The sequence below is a fragment of the Bos javanicus genome, chromosome 10 (assembly GCF_032452875.1).
Source record: "Bos javanicus breed banteng chromosome 10, ARS-OSU_banteng_1.0, whole genome shotgun sequence".
Classification (NCBI taxonomy): Eukaryota; Metazoa; Chordata; class Mammalia; order Artiodactyla; family Bovidae; genus Bos; species Bos javanicus.
The window spans coordinates 4,952,980-4,974,171 of NC_083877.1; the positions used below are offsets into that span (position 1 = coordinate 4,952,980).

General features: G+C 44.0%; 1 protein-coding gene across 3 annotated transcripts in view; it reads left to right on the top strand.

The window, feature by feature from the left end:
• LOC133255550 (ARL14 effector protein-like) overlaps positions 1-20,276 on the top strand; it is a 30,322-nt gene extending 10,046 nt beyond the window's left edge. For all 3 annotated transcript variants that reach the window (XM_061429952.1, XM_061429953.1, XM_061429951.1), the window contains exons 2-4: positions 10,439-10,540; positions 13,387-13,526; positions 19,324-20,276. In XM_061429952.1, coding sequence (XP_061285936.1) covers positions 10,448-10,540; positions 13,387-13,526; positions 19,324-19,546 — 456 coding nt within the window. In that variant the 5' untranslated portion in view covers positions 10,439-10,447 and the 3' untranslated portion in view covers positions 19,547-20,276. The remainder of the gene's footprint in view (positions 1-10,438; positions 10,541-13,386; positions 13,527-19,323) is intronic.
• The last annotated feature ends 916 nt before the right edge of the window (positions 20,277-21,192 follow it).

Consider the following 21,192-nt stretch of genomic DNA (forward strand, 5'->3'; position numbering starts at 1 on the left):
TGAAACTTTGCTAGCTACATGATTAGTTTGCAATGCTTTAGATTTTTTTAAGCAGGTCTCCCCCCCCCCCCTTTTCTTTTTTTTATTGAGGTGTGGTTAATTTACAATGTTGTGTTAATTCAAGTGCACAGTGATTCAGTTATGCACATATATATTCTTTTTCAGATATTTTTCATTATAAGCTATTGTAAGATATATAGTTCCCTCCGCTATTAAAAATATCATTAGAATTTGCTTGAGAAACTTGAAAATAATACAGGAAAATTATTTTGTGTAATTTATATCTTTTTAAAATTGAAGAAATAAGAGGAAGCAATAACTTTGGAACTTGTGGCACACATTTCTTAGCACTTTTAAAAAAGATTTTCAGTTGGGACTTTTCTTGGTTGACCATAATCCATATCCTTTAGAGGATTTTCCTTCAGTTTTACAGGATAATCCCTTGTATTTGGACCTGATGTATGTGCTTTCTGTAGCATCTTGTGTGGTCAGATCAGTGAAGAGTGCATTCTCCTGTTATGCATGTAAGAACAAAGCCAAACATTGGCCAAAGATGTGTTTTTGTAAGGTGTGATTGCCTGTGAAAAAATCTGGCAGGATTTTTACCTGATTTGAGGATTGTTAATCCTTAACTGGCAAGATGGAATTGGCAGTTCTTACATGACAAGATGATGTATTTTTGATGGGCAGAATTTACTATGTAATCTTAAAAATACAGCTTTTGCCTTATGGTTATAAAATTCAGGTCAAACATACTTAATTCTGGTACCACCTTAAGGTTTTACATCACTGCCGAAGGAATTACAAGCTCTTATGACTAAGATTTTGTTTCCTTTTTCCTTGTTTTTGTGGCAAAAGTTATTAGGAGTGAAATGGTTTTTACCATATAATTCAGAAATGAATGAGGCAGGTGTTAATCTCTCTGAAAAGTGGTTTTAATGACCCACATCACAACATCTGAGTCCTGGTGACGGAGGAGAATGATTAGAGGACTGTAATTTAGAGATTAATGTATGTCTTAGGCACAGCTTATAAACATGGTTTAGTTTCTCATTGAGAAGTAGGCACTCACATCAGTTTTTTTCTAAATGGTTTTTAGCTTAAATGTGTATGTATACATCTTTATATTTATATGCAATACTTACTGTGTAATCTCAAGAATACAGCAGTTACTTAATGGGTATAAAATTCAAGTCAAATATACTTAATTCTGGCACCACCTTCAGGTCTTGTATCCCTATAAGATACAAGATACAAGATGGGTTGGAAGCTCCTGTAACTTGACAGTTTTGTTTCCCTTCTTTGTTCTTTGCAAGATTTCTGTGTGTGTGTGTGTGTGTGTGTGTGTGTGTGTGTGTTGTGTGTTAGTCACTCAGTCACAGTCCGACTCCACAATCCCATGGACTGTAGCCCACCAGGCTCCTCTGTCCATGGAGTTCTCCAGGCAAGAATATTGGTGTGGGTAGCCATTTCCTTCTCCAGGGGATTTTTCCCACCCAGGAATGGAACCTGGGTTTCCTGCATTGCAGGCAGATTCTTTGACCATCTGAGCCATCAGGGAAGCCTTTACTACATATATGTATCTATAATATATATATTGGGCTGTTTACACTGAAGTGTAAAAATAGCTAGCAAACAATTTGCTGTTAACATTAGTTGAATATCTGAAGTTGAGATATAACATTGAGCAGTAGAGTTAAATTGTGGATTCTAGATTCGTTGCTTATTGCAGATTGAAGATGGGTGAGCAAATGAAATGATCATTGCCTGATTTTACATGATTTTAGATAGACACATGGTGGAAGAGATAGGCAACAATTATACCCACTCTCCAGCCCCTCTGTTTTTCCACCTCTCCTCCTCTCAGCCACTCTGACAAAGCGTTAAATTGTAGGAACACCTTAGGGGCCTTCTGACTTTTCCCCCCAGAGGGTTCTGCGGTTTCTCAGCAAAACAAAGGAAACCAGGCAGTACAGTTTCTCTTTGTCCGGTATTCTTCTCCTCTTATCATCCAAACATAAAGGTATGTGTGCTTTCTCTTTCCCACTGCTTCGGCTTGGCAAGGCAACTGTCTTTGCAAAGTAGGCACTCACAACATTGTGAAAATCATCACTGGAAAGACCCTCCTTTTCAAATGATGCTCTTGAGTCCCTCTGAGGCTGGCAGAGAGAGGAGAGGTAAAAGCAAGCCACAGGATGTCGATTCTGAATAGATACCATCACAGTCAATGTGGTGCAGGTAAGAGCAGAAGAAAATTGGGGTGCTTTTGTTGCAGAGCATCGTAAAACAAAAACAAAAACTAAGAAATGAGCGTACAAGGGCCTTTGGAAAAAGGACCTCCATGCTTGAAATTTGGGATGAGTGGTTCTGAAGTATGTTTACCAGGACACATTTGAATGTATACTTAGCAGCATCAGGCTGAAGTGGCCCAGGCTGTTGGTCTCATAAACCAGTTTTCTTCTTTCTTTGCTTTGCATTGATGGGGCAGACTCATCAGGCAGACATTTTTTTTTTTTTTTAAATAATCCTTAAAATCGCAAGGAGGAATATAAATGTATAATTGAAGAGATCCAGATAATGAGTGAGGTGTGAACTCGTTAGGGGCTTTGGTTTCATTCAGAATGACCACAGAATGCAGCCTTCCTGGCACTAACAAAAAATAGAACAAAAGCCAACAGTATGGTTGCACAGCTTATCATATTCTCTTCTGAATGCATTTCAAATTACTTTATGATAGCTGTTTTCACATTATTTTATACTGGGCCATTTTACATGTGTATGTGTGGTAAATCCAGCAATAAAAATGTTCCTAGGAATCATTATACATTGCAAATAAACGTGTTTCTAAAGCATTAACGTTGCTTTAAAAACAGGCTCAAAGACTTGGATCAAGATAACTTTTAATTCTTACGGAAGAATGGAGATTTCGTTGGAGATATCCAGCGATTTTGTGGCTTTGAATACAACTGAGTCAGCCAGGAGGGAGCAGCAAGGGAATGGCCTCAATTGATCGCCAGCACCAAAGTTGTTTCTCTTCCCAAATGGGTCCCTGGTGGGGTTTGGCTCACCTGTTATCTGAGTGATCTGTCATTTTCACCAAGAATGGGAATTGAAGCTAGAGACAGAATGAGATTAAGATAACTTGACTCTCTTCTTCAAGGGCATTGAATGAAAACGTGTGTGTGTTTTACTTCTAAATGTTTCCTGAGGAGTGTCTGACTGAGAGCGTCTCTGAATAAACCCCTTTATCTGCTACTGAGTAAAAGTGGAGACCAACTTTTGAGCTAGAGCTTAAACTGAAGACTTTTCCTCCCTTGAAAATGTGAAAATATCCTTAGGGATAAAAGTAGAAAAAGGACTTTACCTTGTGCAAGATACCATCAGCTGACTTTAACTGTACCGTGCTGGAGGCAACCTGAAGAGAGAGTTAAGTGCTTATGGTTGTGAGTCATTTCACTGCATTTCCCTCGATGACGGGTACCTGAGAGTGAGCAGAAATGTGGGGTTCAGGGCCCAGTGCTGTTTCTGGGGTGACCTAGTTCTGGAGGCCTCCACAGGGTGAGAAACTTGCCCGGGTGTATGGATCTGGAGTTTAAAGGTAAACACAATTCCGTCATGTTGGCTCTTATGTACGCACAGTAGTAGTGTGTGTGCGCTCAGTCGTGGCCCACTCTTGCAACCCCACGGTCTGCAGCCTGCCAGGCTCCTCTGTCCATGGGATTCTCTAGGCAAGAACACTGGAGGGGGTTGCCATTTCCTCCTCCAGGGATCTTCCCAACCCAGGGATCAAACCCCTCTTGTTCCTGCATTGGCAGGCAGAGTCTTTACCACTGGTGCCACGTGTACATATAAGTCAACTTTAATACTTCATCTGATTCCTAACCTGAGAAACTTGGAGAAAAGCCTGTCTGTCCAGGGCTCTTCCCAGTCAGCATTTTCTGAAAGGATTTTTAAGAGTAATCTTATCTGTATGTAAGAACTATACAAAAAAGATCTTCACAACCCAGATAATCACGATGGTGTGATCACTGACCTAGAGCCAGACATCCTGGAATGTGAAGTCAAGTGGGCCTTAGAAAGCATCACTACGAACAAAGCTAGTGGAGGTGATGGAATTCCAGTTGACCTATTTCAAATCCTGGAAGATGATGCTGTGAAAGTGCTGCACTCAATATGCCAGAAAATTTGGAAAACTCAGCAGTGGCCACAGGACTGGAAGGGGTGTTTTCATTCCAATCCCAAAGAAAGGCAATGCCAAAGAATGCTCAAACTACTGCACAATTGCACTCATCTCACACGCTAGTAAAGTAATGCTCAAAATTCTCCAAGCCAGGCTTCAGCAATACATGAACCGTGAACTTCCAGATGTTCAAGCTGGTTTTAGAAAAGGCATGGGAACAAGAGATCAAATTGCCAACATCTGCTGGATTGTAGAAAAAGCAAGAGTTCCAGAAAAACATCTATTTCTGCTTTATTGACTATGCCAAAGCCTTTGACTGTGTGGATCACAATAAACTGTGGAAAATCCTGAAAGAGATGGGAATACCAGACCACCTGATCTGCCTCTTGAGAAATTTGTTATGCAGGTCAGGAAGCAACAGTTAGAACTGGACATGGAACAACAGACTGGTTCCAAATAGGAAAAGGAGTATGTCAAGGCTGTATATTGTCACCCTGCTTATTTAACTTATATGCAGAGTACATCATGAGAAACGCTGGACTGGAGGAAGCACAAGCTGGAATCAAGATTACTGGGAGAAATATCAATCACCTCAGATACGCAGATGACACCACCCTTATGGCAGAAAGTGAAGAGGAACTAAAGAGCCTCTTGATGAAAGTGAAAGAGGAGAGTGAAAAAGTTGGCTTAAAGCTCAACCTTCAGAAAACGAAGATCATGGCATCCAGTCCCATCACTTCATGGGAAATCGATGGGGAAACAGTGGAAACAGTGTCAGACTTTATTTTTCTGGGCTCCAAAATCACTGCAGATGGTGACTGCAGCCATGAAATTAAAAGACGCTTACTCCTTGGAAGGAAAGTTATGACCAACCTAGATAGCATATTGAAAAGCAGAGACATTACTTTGACAACAAAGGTCCATCTAGTCAAGGCTATGGTTCTTCCAGTGGTCGTGTATGGATGTGAGAGTTGGACTGTGAAGAAGGCTGAGTGCCGAAGAATTGATGCTTTTGAACTGTGATGTTGGAGAAGACTCTTAAGAGTCCCTTGGACTGCAAGGAGATCCAACCAGTCCATTCTAAAGGAGATCAGCCCTGGGATTTCTTTGGAAGGAATGATGCTAAAGCTGAAACTGCAGTACTTTGGCCACCTCATGCGAAGAGTTGACTCATTGGAAAAGACTCTGATGCTGGGAGGGATTGGGGGCAGGAGGAGAAGGGGATGACAGAGGATGAGATGGCTAGATGGCATCACTGACTCGATGGACGTGAGTCTCAGTGAACTCCGGGAGTTGGTGATGGACAGGGAGGCCTGGCGTGCTGCGATTCATGGGGTCGCAAAGAGTCGGACATGACTGAGGGACTGAACTGAGCTGAACTGATCTGTATGTAACTTTCTTCTTTTCAGCTGACTTCTGAATCCAATCCTGAGGTCAGTTATGGCTCATGTGTCTGAGATGGGACCCTTTCCCAGCACATCTTGGAGGTGTGTGCTGGGACAGAGAGGTGGGAGGAGGCGGACTTGAGTTGATCTAAATGCATCTTCCCCTGTTCCTAGTCCAGCTTCGATTGAAAAGGCTCCGTGTGGCTCAGGTTGATTATATCCGATCCCTAAATGATACCCTGTGGTCATCATAAAAACAAAGCTTGAAGCAGTGTAACTTTCTGAAAAGGGCTTAGTTTAGGGAGTCAGACAAATCTGGATTTAAAATCCATGTGGCCTACACGATCTTTCTGGGCCTTAGTTTCCTCATCTGTAAAACAGGGATAGCAGTTCAGAGTGCAGTAGTGGAATTAAATGAAATAATATATGTAGCATGGTGGTTAACAAAGTGCTTGACACATAGTAGGAGCCTAATAATTAGCATTATTAGCATGATATTTATGAAATATTTATTGAGTACTAGCTATGTACTGGAGAATGCAATGGCGCCCCACTCCAGTACTCTTGCCTGGAAAAAATCCCATGGACGGAGGAGCCTGGTGGGCTGCAGTCCATGGGGTCGCTAAGAGTTGGACACGACTGAGCGACTTCACTTTCACTTTTCACTTTCATGCGTTGGAGAAGGAAATGGCAACCCACACCAGTGTTCTTGCCTGGAGAACCCCAGGGACGGGGGAGCCTGGTGGGCTGCCGTCTGTGGGATCGCACAAAGTCGGACACGACTGAAGTGACTTAGCAGCAGCAGCAGCTATGTACTGGGCTTACCAGGTGGCTAAGTGGAATCTGCCTTTCATTAAAGATTCAGAAGATGCAGGTTCAATCCCTGAGTCGGGAAGATACCTTGAAAAAGAAAATAGCAACCCTCTCCAGTATTCTTAATCTTATTTGTGTCATGGATGCCTATAGGCCATTTCTCAGAATGTTTTTTTTTTTCCCCAGAATGATGTTTTTAATCATACAGAAAAAAATTTATAAGGTTACAAAGAAAACCAATCATATTGAAATACACTTAGCAAAATGTTAAAAAAACAATTTATGTTGGTGATATATGTTTTACTGGGGCTTCCCAGGTGGTGCTAGTAGTAAACAACCCTCCTGGCAATGCAGGAGACATAGGAGACATGGGTTCGATCTCTGGTTTGGGAAGATCCCCGGGAGGAGGGCATGGCAACCCACTCCAGTATTCTTGCCTGGAGAATCCTATGGACAGAGGAACCTGGTGGGCTACAGTCCATAAGATTGCAAAGAACTGGACAAGACTCAGGTGACTTATCATGCATTTTTTTTATTATTAATGTGTCAAATGAGATCTACCATCATTTTGAAGAGATGGTGAGTCTCAATGACATTTTGACATATCCCCAACTATAATGAGTTATAAAAAACTTGTGTGAAAAGTGTGACTAACACTATTGTGGTTTGTTGGTTGCTTTGTAATAAAAGGAAATATCAGAATTTCAGTTAAAGGTGAGTAAAAATAAATAGATATTCTTTATTCATCCCAAGTTCAAGGGTCCCCTGCTTTCCTTCTCTGGTTAGGAACCCCTGCATGGGAAATGCCAAGCAGGGGAATAAATGGAGTTCTGAACCATTTTATTACTTTTCCTGGGACAGGTATTTTGGGCTCCTACTAAAATCCAATTACAGTTTTAGGACCTGGTGGAATTCTACTAAAAATTCCTTTTGCTTTATTCAGAATAAGAAGGAGTAAGTTTTACCCCTAATCTAATCTATTTGTGGAGACCTACATTTCTGTTGGCGAAGACTCTTGAGAGTCCCTTGGACTTCAAGGAGATCCAACCAGTCCATCCTAAAGGAGATCAGTCCTGGGTGTTCATTGGAAGGACTGATGCTGAAGCTGAAACTCCAATACTTTGGCCACCTCATGCCACGAGTTGACTCACTGGAAAAGACCCTGATGCTGGGAGGGATTGGGAGCAGGAGGAGAAGGGGACGACAGAGGATGAGATGGCTGGATGGCATCACCAACTCGATGAACATGAGTTTGAGTAAGCTCTGGGAGTTGGTGACGGACAGGGAGCCGGGCATGCTGTGATTCATGGGGTCGCAGAGTCGGACACGACTGAGCGACTGAACGGAACATTTATTTCATGAAGGACTTAAAGACATGTTGGATCGAGGATTTGCATAAAATATTTATTTTTCCCAATGCAGTTAAGTGGATGCTCTTTCAGAAGATGTTCTTGCTTGCAAAGATGATCATAAAGTCATGACTATTCCCATATGGAAGAAAATTTGTTACATGAAGAAGCTAGAAGGTTTAGGACCCCTCTGGGGGCAATTTTCTTGAGGAAGCTTCTAACTGAGCCCAAGAAAGAAAGGACTCTTTGAGGATGAGAGTGATGGGGAGGCTTCTTGGAATAAAGAGATAAACCAGGGTTCAAAGGGGAAGGCTGGAATTAGGTAAGCGATGGGAGGGATGTTAACAGGAGTGGGTAGCTCAGTAGCTTTGGGCCAAGGGAAGGAATGTGGGGAGGTGAGCCTAGATAGGTCACCAGAGTCCATTTCGATGAACCTTCACTGATATGCCAGGGATGTGGGATGTAATTGGCAGAGAGGAGTCACTGAAGTCTTCACAGGAATCAGATAAAGACGTTTCTGATTTAAGAATATCAACATGACCACAATGTTCTGGGTAAATTTAGGGTAGGAAGAAATTGTGGGCAGTCGTTATAGGGTGAGATGGCAAAACTGAGTGAAGAAAATTATACCTATCCTAACCGCCTGTAATTTCCTAAGGATGATTCATCTGGAGAACTTATTAATTATTGCCGATCATCACGATTTTCCTCCACAAGTGGTCACCCCAATAGGGTTGGCATCTGACAAGGAATTGATCATTTTAAAATAGCTCCGTATGGTTTTATCTCCAGATAGCTTGAGAAATGCTCCCTGGGAATGTCTGGCTGATGAGATGTGAAATTGCATGGGATAGTGTCAAAGCAAAAACTGCACCTGACCAAGTGAAACAGGCAAAGTAGATTTTATACCATGCTATCATAGAGAAGGAAAGCCAGAACTCAGTCTGAACTCAACTCCACTGAAATAAATGTGGGAGTGAAATATTAGAGGATTTTAGGGGCAAGATCCATGGGATGTGTTGAGCACATTGAGTAATTCCAAAGCTTGCAAATGTTCTCTGTGATTAGGCCACCTGTGTTTACTAACTGGTGCTCACTACTCCACCATTGAGTGAGTTAGGCTTCTCTACCTTCTCTCAGAGACTGGCAAATGGGTGCCTGGTCTTTCTGGCTGATAACATTTTAAAGGGATAGTTCATAGTCCTTGAGAAAGACCTTCTGAGCTTGTAAAACTGGCCTTAGGAGGCTGGGAAAAGATTTACATCTCAATGGAGTAGAGAAAGAATTCACAATGACACATTTTCTGAAGAAAGGATGTAAGAAAAGGGAGATAAAGGCATAGAGTCAGAAAAAGGTGGAAGTTTAGTCAGACTGAGGTGAACATTATGCTCATCGTGGTCATTATTGCTATTACTATTATTGCTGTCTTTCGGGTAGCTTCTACCTGACTCATTGGAAAAAGCCCTGATGCTGGGGAAAAATTGAAGGCAGAAGAAGAGGGCTCAGAGGATGAGATGGTTGGATGGCATCACTGATTCAATGGGCCTGAACTTGGGCAAACTCCAGGAGATGGCAAGGGACAGAGAAACCTGGCTGCTGCAGTCCATGGGGTCATAGAATTGGACACGACCTGGTGACTAAACAACCACCTGATACAGATGGAAAGGAAGAGTCAGTGTTAGGAATGTTAGGAGAGAAAAGTCAACATGACCTCTAACCTACCTTGGGACCTGGAGAGGGGATACAAAAGAGTGGGCAGTCCACGTCTAGTGGCCCCGGACATGGGAGAATGCAGAGGTATTGGTGGGATTGGAGTTTCTGGTTGGCAGGCAGAGTGGTGGTGAGGATGGACTGGTCAGAACTGAGCATAACGCTCAGGTCCTTTGTTAGAAACAGCGCCCTGCTCCAGCATGGGAGGTTGATAAGAGAGGCGGGAGCCCGCAGGGCGGCAGTACCATTTCTGGAGCATGGTCCTTTCTGGCAGAACACTGCAGAGAAGCTCAGAGTGGGCATTTGTCATTGGCACTGTGTGTGAGCTTCACCTAAGACGCGCGTGTGCACACATACACACACAGGTGTGCCTGCAGAGACATCTTGTACATATATTGAAGTATTTCAAAGTAAGTTACAGGCATGTAAACAGCTGAGTTGTATGGAAAACGGATTGCTTCCATTTACCACAAGTTGTGTTAGAAATTTGTCAGAAAACTTGAGTGAGAAAGTTAGGGCTTTTGGAGGCAACCCGGGTAATGATTTCGGAAGATGTAATAATGAAACCATCAGAGCAGAGATGTTCGCAGAGTTACTGAGGATGTGTGTATGATAACACATCTTACTGTTTTTCAAGGAAGTAAGCGTAAGTGGGGGAAGAACCCAGGTCTAAGAATTTCTAGTCCTCTTGAGCAGGAGTAGATGGCCCTAGGGTTGCCTGCTCCTACTAGGTCTGCGATGCTAAGAACTGTCAAAGGTACTTTGCTCATTGAACACCCGGCCAAGAAGATGTCAGTAAAGCATTCTGGAGAAGTCAGATGCAGGATTTAAGAGTGAGTGGTAAAGAAAAATTAAGAGCCAGGAAAGCAATGGTTTTTCCAGTAAGTCTGGCTTTGAGAAGAGAGTAAGATGTAGGGAGAGAGCAGGAAAGTCACAGGGTTAAGTTACTTGGAATATATGATGTTAATGTGTTTTTATTTTTTCGAATTACTTCTCTTTAGTGATCAGAAATGACTGAACAATCAGGAAAAACCAATTCCACGCAAGAGAGACCTGCGGGTCAAACTTCTGAGAAAAACTGTCAGATCGGACAGAAGCAACTGGTATGGCACATGGATACTATGATTCCGTGGTATTTGGGAAATTCTGGACGTGTGGAGTCTCTGAGTTGCCTTGGATTTGGGTGGGAAGGTGGCCCCATCAGGATTCCATGGGAAGGATCTCTGCTCCCTCATCCACCTCCTGCTCACTGCCAGGCTGCTCTCATCTCACCTGTCCCCTCTGTGCCTCTCAGTTCCCAGTGTCCTATGCGATAAAGTCCTACCCTTGGAGTAGAATAATTGCAGAGAATATGGTCAAGTATTTTCATTTAACAAATCCTTGTGTTTTTTTCCCCCAGGATAATATGCTATCCTGGCTCGAGAACTTGGCCCATGTTAACACACCTAACCCTTAACACAAGATACTATTGTTAATCCAGTCTGCAAAAGGAGAAACTGAGTCTTAGAAGAAGTAGGAATGTTCTTAAAGCACCCCAGTAAGAGTGGCAGAGCCAGGGTTTGAGCAGAAACATCTAATTCCTTGTTGTGCTTCAGAGAATAGTAGATCATGCTAAGCTGTGTTTATTACACACCTATACCTAAATATCGGAGAAGGCAATGGTACCCCACTCCAGTACTCTTGCCTGGAAAATCCCATGGACAGAGGAGCTTGATAGGCTAGAGTCCATGGGGTCGCTAAGAGTCGGACACGACTGAGTGACTTCCCTTTCACTTTTCACTTTCATGCATTGGAGAAGGAAATGGCAACCCACTCCAGTGTTCTTGCCTGGAGAATCCCAGGGACGGGGGAGCCTGGTAGGCTACCGTCTATGGGGTCACACAGAGTCGGACACGACTGAAGTGACTTAGCATAGCATACCTAAATATGGAGAAGGCAGTGGCACCCTACTCCAGTACTCTTGCCTGGAAAATCCCATGGATGGAGGAGCCTGGAAGGCTGCAGTCCATGGGGTTGCTAAGAGTTGGACATGACTGAGCGATTTCACTTTCACTTTTCACTTTCATGCATTGGAGAAGGAAATGGCACCTCACTCCAGTGTTCTTGCCTGGAGAATCTCAGGGACGGGGGAGCCTGGTGGGCTGCCATCTGTGAGGTCGCACAGAGTCAGACATGACTGAAGCTACTTAGCAACAGCAGCATACCTAAATAGAGAATTGTTTCCTAAGGTTGTTTGTAAGAGAAAGCCATACACACCAACCAAAATGAAATTTAAAGAAACATACCCATGTTATTTTAGAATGACTAGACTTATTTCTAAAAAAAGCCTGAAGTTCTGTTACTAATTTGTTACATTGAAAGTTTCCCCTTGGTTTAGAAATGTCCTATTTCATATATGTGTTAGCCTGAGTGTTTTGGGGCAACTCAGATTACTTTCTTCCAACAACTTTTGAAAGAGCATTGCCTTCCCTCCTGATATGTGTGCTGCATGATCAGAACTAGTTCTCAGGATTGATTGAAGCATGTTTATTACTTGCCTTTCCAGTTTGTTGTTGTTTAGTCGGTAAGTTGTTTCTGACTTTGATCCATGGACTGTAGCCCACCAGGCTCCTCTGTCCATGGGATTCTGCAGGCAAGAATACTGGAATAGGTATCTGTCCCCTTCTCCGGGGGATCTTCCCAACCCAAGGATCGAACCCATGTTTCTTCATTGCAGGCAGATTCTGTTCCTGCTGAGCCACCAGGGAAGCCTCAGTTTCAAATTATGTGTTTGTGTTAGTCACTCAGTCATGTCTGACTCTTTGTGACTCCATGAACTGTAGCCTCCCAGGCTTCTCTGTCCATGAGATTTCCCAGGCAAGAATACTATAGTGGGTTCCCATTTCCCTTCTCCAATTCAAGTTATGCTGCTGCTGCTGCTAAGTCGCTTCAGTCGTGTCCGACTCTGTGCGACCCCATAGACGGCAGCCCACCAGGCTCCCCCATCCCTGGGATTCTCCAGGCAAGAATACTGGAGTGGGTTGCCATTTCCTTCTCCAATGCATGAAAGGGAAAAGTGAAACGGAAGTTGCTCAGTCGTGTCTGACTCATAGCGACCCCATGGACTGCAGCCTACCAGGCTCCTCCATCCATGGGATTTTCCAGGCAAGAGTACTGGAGTGGCAATTCAAATTATAAATATCCCCAAACAGGTATTTTGAAAATTTCTACTAACATGCTAGAAAGTCATTCAAGCCAGAGTCGTCTTCTTGCAACCTGGCTTTGACTGAGAGAGGATCCCTCAGGTGGCTGTATTCTGCATCGGCACCCTGGTGGGGTCCACACCCCCAGGGCAGTGAGTTTGGAGACATCCCTAGAGCAGCAGTCCCCAACCCTTTTGGGACTCGGGACTGATTTCATGAAGACAGTTTATCCATGGACTGAGGTGGGGGAGGGACTGGGTACAGGATGAGTCGAGTGCATTATATTTCTTGTGCACTTTATTTCTGTTATTAATGACATCAGCTTCACTTCAGATCGTCGGTTATTAGACCCCAGAGGCTGGGTGCCCCTCTGCTGAGCTTGGGGATGGAGGGCTCTGGTGCTGTGCTCTCACTATGTTCTGGACACTTTGCCTGGGGGAAGGGTTTTTACTTCATCCCCACCAGTTTTTGAAGCCAAGGGGTGTTTTCCAGGTTTAAAGGAAATTCTTCTGTTCCCCCTTGTTTTTTATTTTTCAATTATATGTAGTTTTACACTATGTATTTGTTTATTCGGAAAGAATGACCTAATATGAAAAATTCTACATCATCTTTTGAAACTAATCAGATTAAACTGTTTATTTCTCTAGGTAAAAGAGCTGAACTGTCATGCTATTATGGTAAAAGTTACAGAAACTTCATCTTGATGCAATGTAAAACAGATAAAACTATAAGATTCTTACTACTAATACATTTTATTTGTTTCATAGCAACAGATAGAGCGGCAGTTAAAATGCTTGGCATTTCAAAATCCTGGACCACAGGTAGCTGACTTTAATCCTGAAACAAGGCAGCAAAAAAAGAAAGCACGAATGTCAAAGATGAATGAGTATTTTTCTGTAACCTCCAAGTAAGATCAAGATTTATTATATTTGATCTGTGGGATTATAAAATGCATGCGTTCTCCTTGACAAAGTAATTACAGGTTGCCTCTTTCTTATGATTGAAAAATGTATTTTCCGTGTTCGCTTCAGTAGCATGTATACTAAAAATGTATTTCTAAAGTACAGTATCACCCCATATGTCTGGAAGTTAGCAATTTCAAGAAATAGCCTGTGATCCCCAATGAGGCATGAATTTTTTAAAAACATGCTTCAGAATTCCTTGCACTGGAGTAATAGATGTAGTACGAAAGACGATTAGAATTAAGAAAGTTATATGCTTATGAAGGGCTTCCCAGACAGCGCTATTGCTGGAGAGCCTGCCTGCCAGTGCAGGAGTCGTGAGAGACATGGGTTCAACCCCTGAGTCAGGAAGATCCCCTGGAGGAGGGCATGGCAGCACCCTCCAGTATTCTCGCCTGGAGAATCCCATGGACAGAGGAGCCTGGTGGGCTCTGCAGGGTTGCAGAGAGCTGGACATGACTGAGGTGACTAAGCACACGCGTATCATGCAACCTCGAGGTGGTGTTTCAGGGGCTCCACGGAGCTCTGGTCCTTTGTGTCTCAGTGCAGGAAGAAGTCGGTGAGAGGCAAAGAGATAGGTAAGAAGTGATTCATTAGAATAGGATGCTTGGGAGGGTTACGGGCAGGCGAGAGGGTGCCAGGCCCCGAGAACTTAGTGGGCTACCGTTTTGTAATCAAAGGAAAAGTGAGGAGGAGGGAGAGACCACCTTCTTCCTCTTCCTTAGCTGTCTCATCAGCTCCTCCTCCAGGCTGGGCAGGGGAGTGTTCTTGTCCCTGCAGGGTCAAGCCACGACTGTCATGGCACTGTGGAAAAATTATGTCAGGTCTCAGTGCAGTGAGGGCCTTTCATTTGGAAATGTCATCTTTCCATAAGTCATTGCTTTTTATGTATCCAGAGAGCACGTGCTAGGGATCATCAGCTTCCTGCACTCCCTGGGCAGGATGCGGGTCTCAGGCCACCACTGTTTTATTGTTTGGGGGCGTGTCTCATGCTGTTGTTACATGGTGGTGGTCTAAGCAAGCCTGCTTGGTTTTGTGGGTAAGCCAACCTGCTTCCTCTTCAGTGATCATTAACTTACAGGGGTCTTCCATACTTCTTTCTTCATTACAGTCCTCTAGTGAGGTTAACAGTTTAATCACCTACTTTGTCCCTTTACTCCATCCCTTTCAATTAGGAGAAATAATATACCCATAGGAATGAATTCAAGTATCAGAAGGGCACAGAAGTATCATAAATTCAATTATTGCTAGCACATCAGAGGCATAAATTAAGAAGACCATAAAGAAAAAGGTTGATATATTTGACTACATTAAAATTAACAGTTAATGCCCTTTGCAAGATACCCTAAAAATAACAAGAGAGATATCACACTGTAGGAGAAGTTATTTCTGAAGGAAAAGATAACCATCCTAAGAGAAAAATGAACCAAACAGTGAATAGAAGAAAAGGCTTTCTCAGCCAGTAAAGGATCCGTCTGCAATGCAGGAGACCCCAGTTCGATTCCTGGGTCAGGAAGATCCCCTGGAGAAGGGATAGGCTACCTACTCCTGTATTCTTGGGCTTCCCTGGTGGCTCAGTTGATAAAGAATGAGCCTGTGATGCGGGAGACCTGGGTTTGATCCCTGGGTTGGGAAGATCCCCTGGAGGAGGGCATGGCAACCCATTCCAATATTCTTGCCTGGAGAATTCCCATGGCACAGGAGACTGGTGGGCTACAGCCCATAGGGTCACAAAGAGTCGGACACGACTGAGCGACTAGACACACACACACACGCACACGCGAAAAGGCTAGTGAACACTCGGGATGCTGAAGCCTCTTTATTGGTACTGTGTGGGCAGTGCTGCACTGCCCAGGTGGGTAAAGAGTTTAGTCTTCTGAGATCACTGTTGATGAAGCCATGGGACATGAAACAGTGTGAAATAGGACCACCACTATTTTAAAACAGCTTGCATTGCTGCCTACGTACCTTATGACCTAACACCTTCACTCCTGGGTGTATATCCTGGAAAAACCCATCCACGTACAACAGGATACATGTTCAACAAACTCATCTCTGCAACAGCAAAGAGAATAAAGCAGTAATAACCCAAACGCCTATCCACTACGGAGAAGATGAGTAGCTGGTGTAGTTGTCCAGTGGAATACATATAGACGTAGATTTGAATATGGCTACTGTACTACCATGAATCTCAAATCATGATATAGAATTCAAAAAGAAAATTACAGAAGGGAAAACGCAGAGTGCTTGGAGATACATACACATATGGCATCAGGCGGTCAGTTCAGTCACTCAGTTGTGTCCAACTCTTTGCACCCCCATGGACTGCAGCACGCCAGGCCTCCCTGTCCATCACCAACTTCCGGACCTTGCTCAAACTCATGTCCATTCAGTCAGTGATGCCATCCGACCATCTCATCACCCTCTGTCGTCACCACCTTCTCCTGCCTTCAACCTTTCCCAGCATCAGGGTCTTTTCCAATGAGTCAGTTCTTCACATGGCCAAAGTATTGGAGTTTCAGACTGGTTGGATCTCCTTGCAGTCCAAGGAACCCTTAAAAGACTTCTCCTACACCATAGTTCAAAAGCATCAATTCTTCGGCACTCAGCTTTCTTTATAGTCCAACTCTCACATCCATACATGACTACTGGAAAAACCATAGGTTTGACTGGATGGACCTTTGTGGGCAAAGTAATGTCTCTGCTATTTAATATGCTGTCTAGGTTGCTCATAACTTTTCTTCCAAGGAGCAAGCGTCTTTTAATTTCATGGCTGCAGTCACCATCAGCAGTGATTTTGGAGCCCAGAAAAATAAAGTCAGCCACTGTTTCCACTGTTGCCCCATCTATTTGCCATGAAGTGATGGGACCTGATGGCATGATCTTAGTTTTCTGAATGTTGCATCTGAATGATGCATATGGCATCAGAAAAAGTAATATAAGGAGATGAGATTCCTTTTGGCCAAGTGGAGGGATGCAGCCGGTGGGGCATGAAGAAGACGTCAAAGACGCAGCACCCCTTCATTAAGCTGGGCAGTGGGCACGTGTGTTTTATTGATCTGTGCATGTGTGTCTTGTACAGTTTGTACATAGGCTAGCTTAGACTCTTAGAGCGGATAGATAGCATTGGTGGGCAGGCAACTAGGATCCGTCTTGACGTCTGAGTCGTGGTGGGGAGTGTTTGGGTGAAGGCACAGGGAGGACAGAGGCTGAGCTGGGCTTTCTGCCGGCTGCGTGACTCCCCATCCCTGTCGTTCCCATAATAGATTCTCCATCTTCTTGGCTGCTGACACCTGAGTTTCCTGTTGGGGGTAGGCGCTCTGATTCCTCAGATGAAATGCTTCCAGTGTAAGTCCTCATTGGAAGGCTGTCCTGCTAAATTGAGATGGTCAGGCAAATCTGTGTAGTAACCCTTAACCTTCTCCGCTAACAGGAAGCAGAGGTAATGCTTGGGGACCATGGGTGCAGAAGGTCAGAGTTTCATAGCCTTGTCTGACTTCAGCTGGGAATAATGGATACAGGCCCTACATAGGTACTTCTGTCATTCTCAGGGTTTCAAGCAGCTCCATATTGCAGGATTTATTTCAGAATGGTTTGGTTTTGAGAGGGTGGCAGAGTCCTGGTGGAAGATTTTTGCTTCCTGGACTTGTAGAGGCTGAAGGCATCAAGCGGATGCAAATCACGAGGTAGCTCTCTAGTGTTCTCCACTCATATAGAATGTCCTGCCTCCACCCTGGGTGGAAAACGGAATGAGACAGGGACCGAAGCCATGGCCTCAGGAGACGGTTAGCAGAGGAGTCTTCAGTTTGCCTGTTTTTTTTTTTTTTTTTTTAACTTTACAATATTGTATTGGTTTTGCCATATGTCAACATGAATCTACCACAGGTATACAAGCGTTCCCCGTCTTGAGCCCTCCTCCCTCCTCCCTCCCCATACCATCCCTCTGGGTCATCCCAGTGCACCAGCCCCAAGCATCCAGTATCATGCATCGAACCTGGACTGGCAACTCGTTTCATATATGATATTATACATATTTCAATGCTATTCTCCCAAATCATCCCACCCTCGCCCTCTCCCACAGAGTCCAAAAGACTGTTCTATACATCAGTGTCTCTTTTGTTGTCTTATATACAGGGTTATTGTTACCATCTTTCTAAATTCCATATATATGCGTTAGTATACTGTATTGGTGTTTTTCTTTCTGGCTTACTTCACTCTGTATAATAGGCTCCAGTTTCATCCACCTCATTAGAACTGATTCACATGTATTCTTTTTAATGGCTGAGTAATACTCCATTGTGTATATGTACCACAGCTTTCTTATCCATTCATCTGCTGATGGACATCTCGGTTGCTTCCATGTCCTGGCTATTATAAACAGTGCTGCGATGAACATTGGGGTACATGTGTCTCTTTCAATTCTGGTTTCCTTGGTGTGTATGCCCAGCAGTGGGATTGCTGGATCATAAGGCAGTTCTGTTTCCAGTTTTTTAAGGAATTTCCACACTGTTCTCCATAGTGGCTGTACTAGTTTGCATTACCACCAACAGTGTAAGAGGGTTCCCTTTTCTCCACACCCTCTCCAGCATTTATTGCTTGTAGACTTTTGGATCGCAGCCATTCTGACTGGCTTGAAATGGTACCTCATAGTGGTTTTGATTTGCATTTCTCTGATAATGAGTGATGTTAAGCATCTTTTCATGGATAACTGCCTGTTTTTGTTCTTAGTGATGTCAGAATAGTAACTAACAGTTCTGATGCTTATCTTGAGTCATTCGAAATGTGATTGTGTTCACTACAGTGCTTTTTTTTCTTTCTAAAACCTATTTATTTCTGGCTGCACCGCGCCTTTGCCGCGACACACGGGCTTTCTCTGGCTGCAACAAGTGGGGCTGCTCTGCAGCTGCAGTGCCTCTCCGGCAGTGCCTTCTCTCGTTGTGGAGCGCAGTGCTGCAGTGCTCAGGCCCCGGTCACTGTGACTGGCAGGTTTAGTCACCCCACAGTGTGTAGGGTCTTAGTTCCTGGAACAGGGATCAAACCTGTGCCCTCTGCACCGGCAGGCAGATTCTTAACTACTGGACCGGTCACCAGGGAAGTCCTTTCCTCCTTTTTTGTAAAAGTTGACCACTATTTGAAAAAAAAAAATTTTTATTTGATGTATTTATTTGGGGCTATTTTGGGTCTTGGTTGCTGTGTGGGCTTTTCTCCAGTTGTGGCGCTCGGACTCCGCAGCTGCGGCTCGCAGGCTCCAGAGCACAGGCTCAATGACTGGCGCACCATCTTAGTTCCATGACGGGGAGTCTTCCCTCATCAGGGAAGGAACCGTGTCTCCTGCGTTGGCAGGCAGATTCTTTACCACTGAGGCGCCAGGTGAAGCCCATTTAGGTGTATGGAGTGCTTCTTGTTAAGAAAGAAAAAAAAAGAATATAATGTAGTAGGAAAAAATCCCATTAAGAATGGTTATATTTCTAAGTGAAATTTTGTAGACGAAAGCTTTCTGTCAGTTCTTCCTCACAATTGGCTTTAGTTGGCTATCACGCCCCCCAGCATGCTGGAAGGATGGAGCATCACTCTCAGTGACAGCCTGACTGCGTTGGTCAGGCAATGTATGGACTGAATTTCCCAGGACATACTGCCTTCTAAAGTTCTGAAGTGTGGCTGGGTCATCTTTAGGGTTCTGCTTCTTCAGAACAAAGGGAGCTTGTTTCGGCAGGTTGCTAGCGCCATTCTTTTCCTCTGCAGAGTCATGAAGAAGTACGACAAAAGCGGCAGGCTCATCTGCAATGATGCGGACCTGTGCGACTGCCTGGAGAAGAACTGCCTGGGCTGTTTCTACCCCTGCCCCAAGTGCAACTCCAACAAGTGCGGGCCCGAGTGCCGCTGCAACCGCCGCTGGGTCTACGAAGCCATTGTCACCGAGACCGGGGAGATCATCAGCGCGCAGCCGTTTGACATCCCCGACTAGGACGCAGCCCTGCAGGCGGATCGGTTTTCTCTTCTTTGCATTTAAGCCAGCTTCTGTCTCCTGGATGAATTTTAGGGCTGGGGGAAACAGTGTTTAAAAACGTAACTTAAGACTCATGTTCTCTGAAGCCACAGAGCCCTGTGGAACGGGCCCCTCTTCTCCAACCTTCCTGCTCTGATGTCTCAGATTCCTCCCCTGGTAACCCAGGAGCGAGGCCTGGGGTAGTTATCAGTACCAGCACCTCCATCACTACTCCTGCTTTCAGATTAAAAGTCCCTTTCCCCTTTGCTGGGACCTTGGAAGATGGAGTGTGAGGATTTTCAGAATTCTGTAGCTGAGAGCTTGTCTTGACATAGAACGTAGAGTCATACATTTATAATAGTTACGCTTAGTTAGTTACACATCGCCAGTTCTAGATCAGAACTGCTCTTTGGATTGACATGGCACTGCATACCCGTAGTCTCATTTTTTGTTGTTACTGTTTTAATAATAACATCTGTTACTACTTGGCAGTATTTGTATTAAAAATGTGTATTTTACTTGTAATGTGGAAACAGGGCTTGAATATCCTAAAGGTCAGTAGTTTACACTGTTTTTTCATTTCAGGATCAGTATTTCAGAATATTTTTTTCAAAAGGAGACTAAAGTAACAAAAATCCTGCAAGTCAGGCTGGGACGCCAATATTCCTGTATATGTAGCCAGAAAACTGACTCTTTTTCACAGAATTTACTGGGTTTTCCAGACTCAACTTTGTGCTCTATGCTTCCAATTCACTGCCTTTAACCATCACAGCCCTGGGAGGAAGAAATCAAATCACTCAAGTCAGATCCTTTGAAATGCCCATCAGGAGCACATGGCCCTGAGACCAGTCAAAAGAAATGGGGTCCTTTTTTTTTTTTGGCTTAGATTATGTTTTTCTTTAAGAATAATCGTTATTTTGTAAATGACTGACCAAGTGAATTGTTTCATTACTTATTTTAGGATAATATAATTTTAAAGTCTAAAAGGAATCTTCCAGGTTGTCTAACTAGGGGTTTGTCAGCAGATTATAACCAAGAGGCTGTTCTGTGCGAGGCACGGAGATGGAGCCATGCGTAGAACTCAGCTGGTCCTGTCTTCAGAGTCTAGAGACTAAAAACAGTCTTTTTTTTTTTTTTTTAATACAATTGAGGAAACTTAGACCCAGTGAGATTAAAATGACTCGGTTAAGGACAAACAGAAGCCCTGGCAACCTTGGTGTTTTGCACCTTAAGACTAGTGAAGTGAAGTAGCTTAGTCGTGTCTGAATCTTTGCGACCCCATGGACACCAGGCTCTTCCGTCCATGGGATTTTCTAGGCAAGAGTACTGAAGTGGGTTGCCATTTCCTTCCCCAGGGAATCTTCCCGATCCCTTCCAGGGATTGAACCCAGGTTTCCTGCATTGTAGACAGACGCTTTACTGTCTCAGCTGCCAGGGAAGTCCATAACATGATACCAGGACCCCCTAGATTCCACCACCCTCCACTCCACTCAGCCATCCAGGCATGTAGCCAGAGGAATTCCTTTTTTGTTCCTTTTAGGGTGCCTCCCTAACATGCCCACACCTCCCCAGATAACAGGTGATCAAATTTCCCTTTCAGTTCTTCAGTTTGGACCCAGCCATTC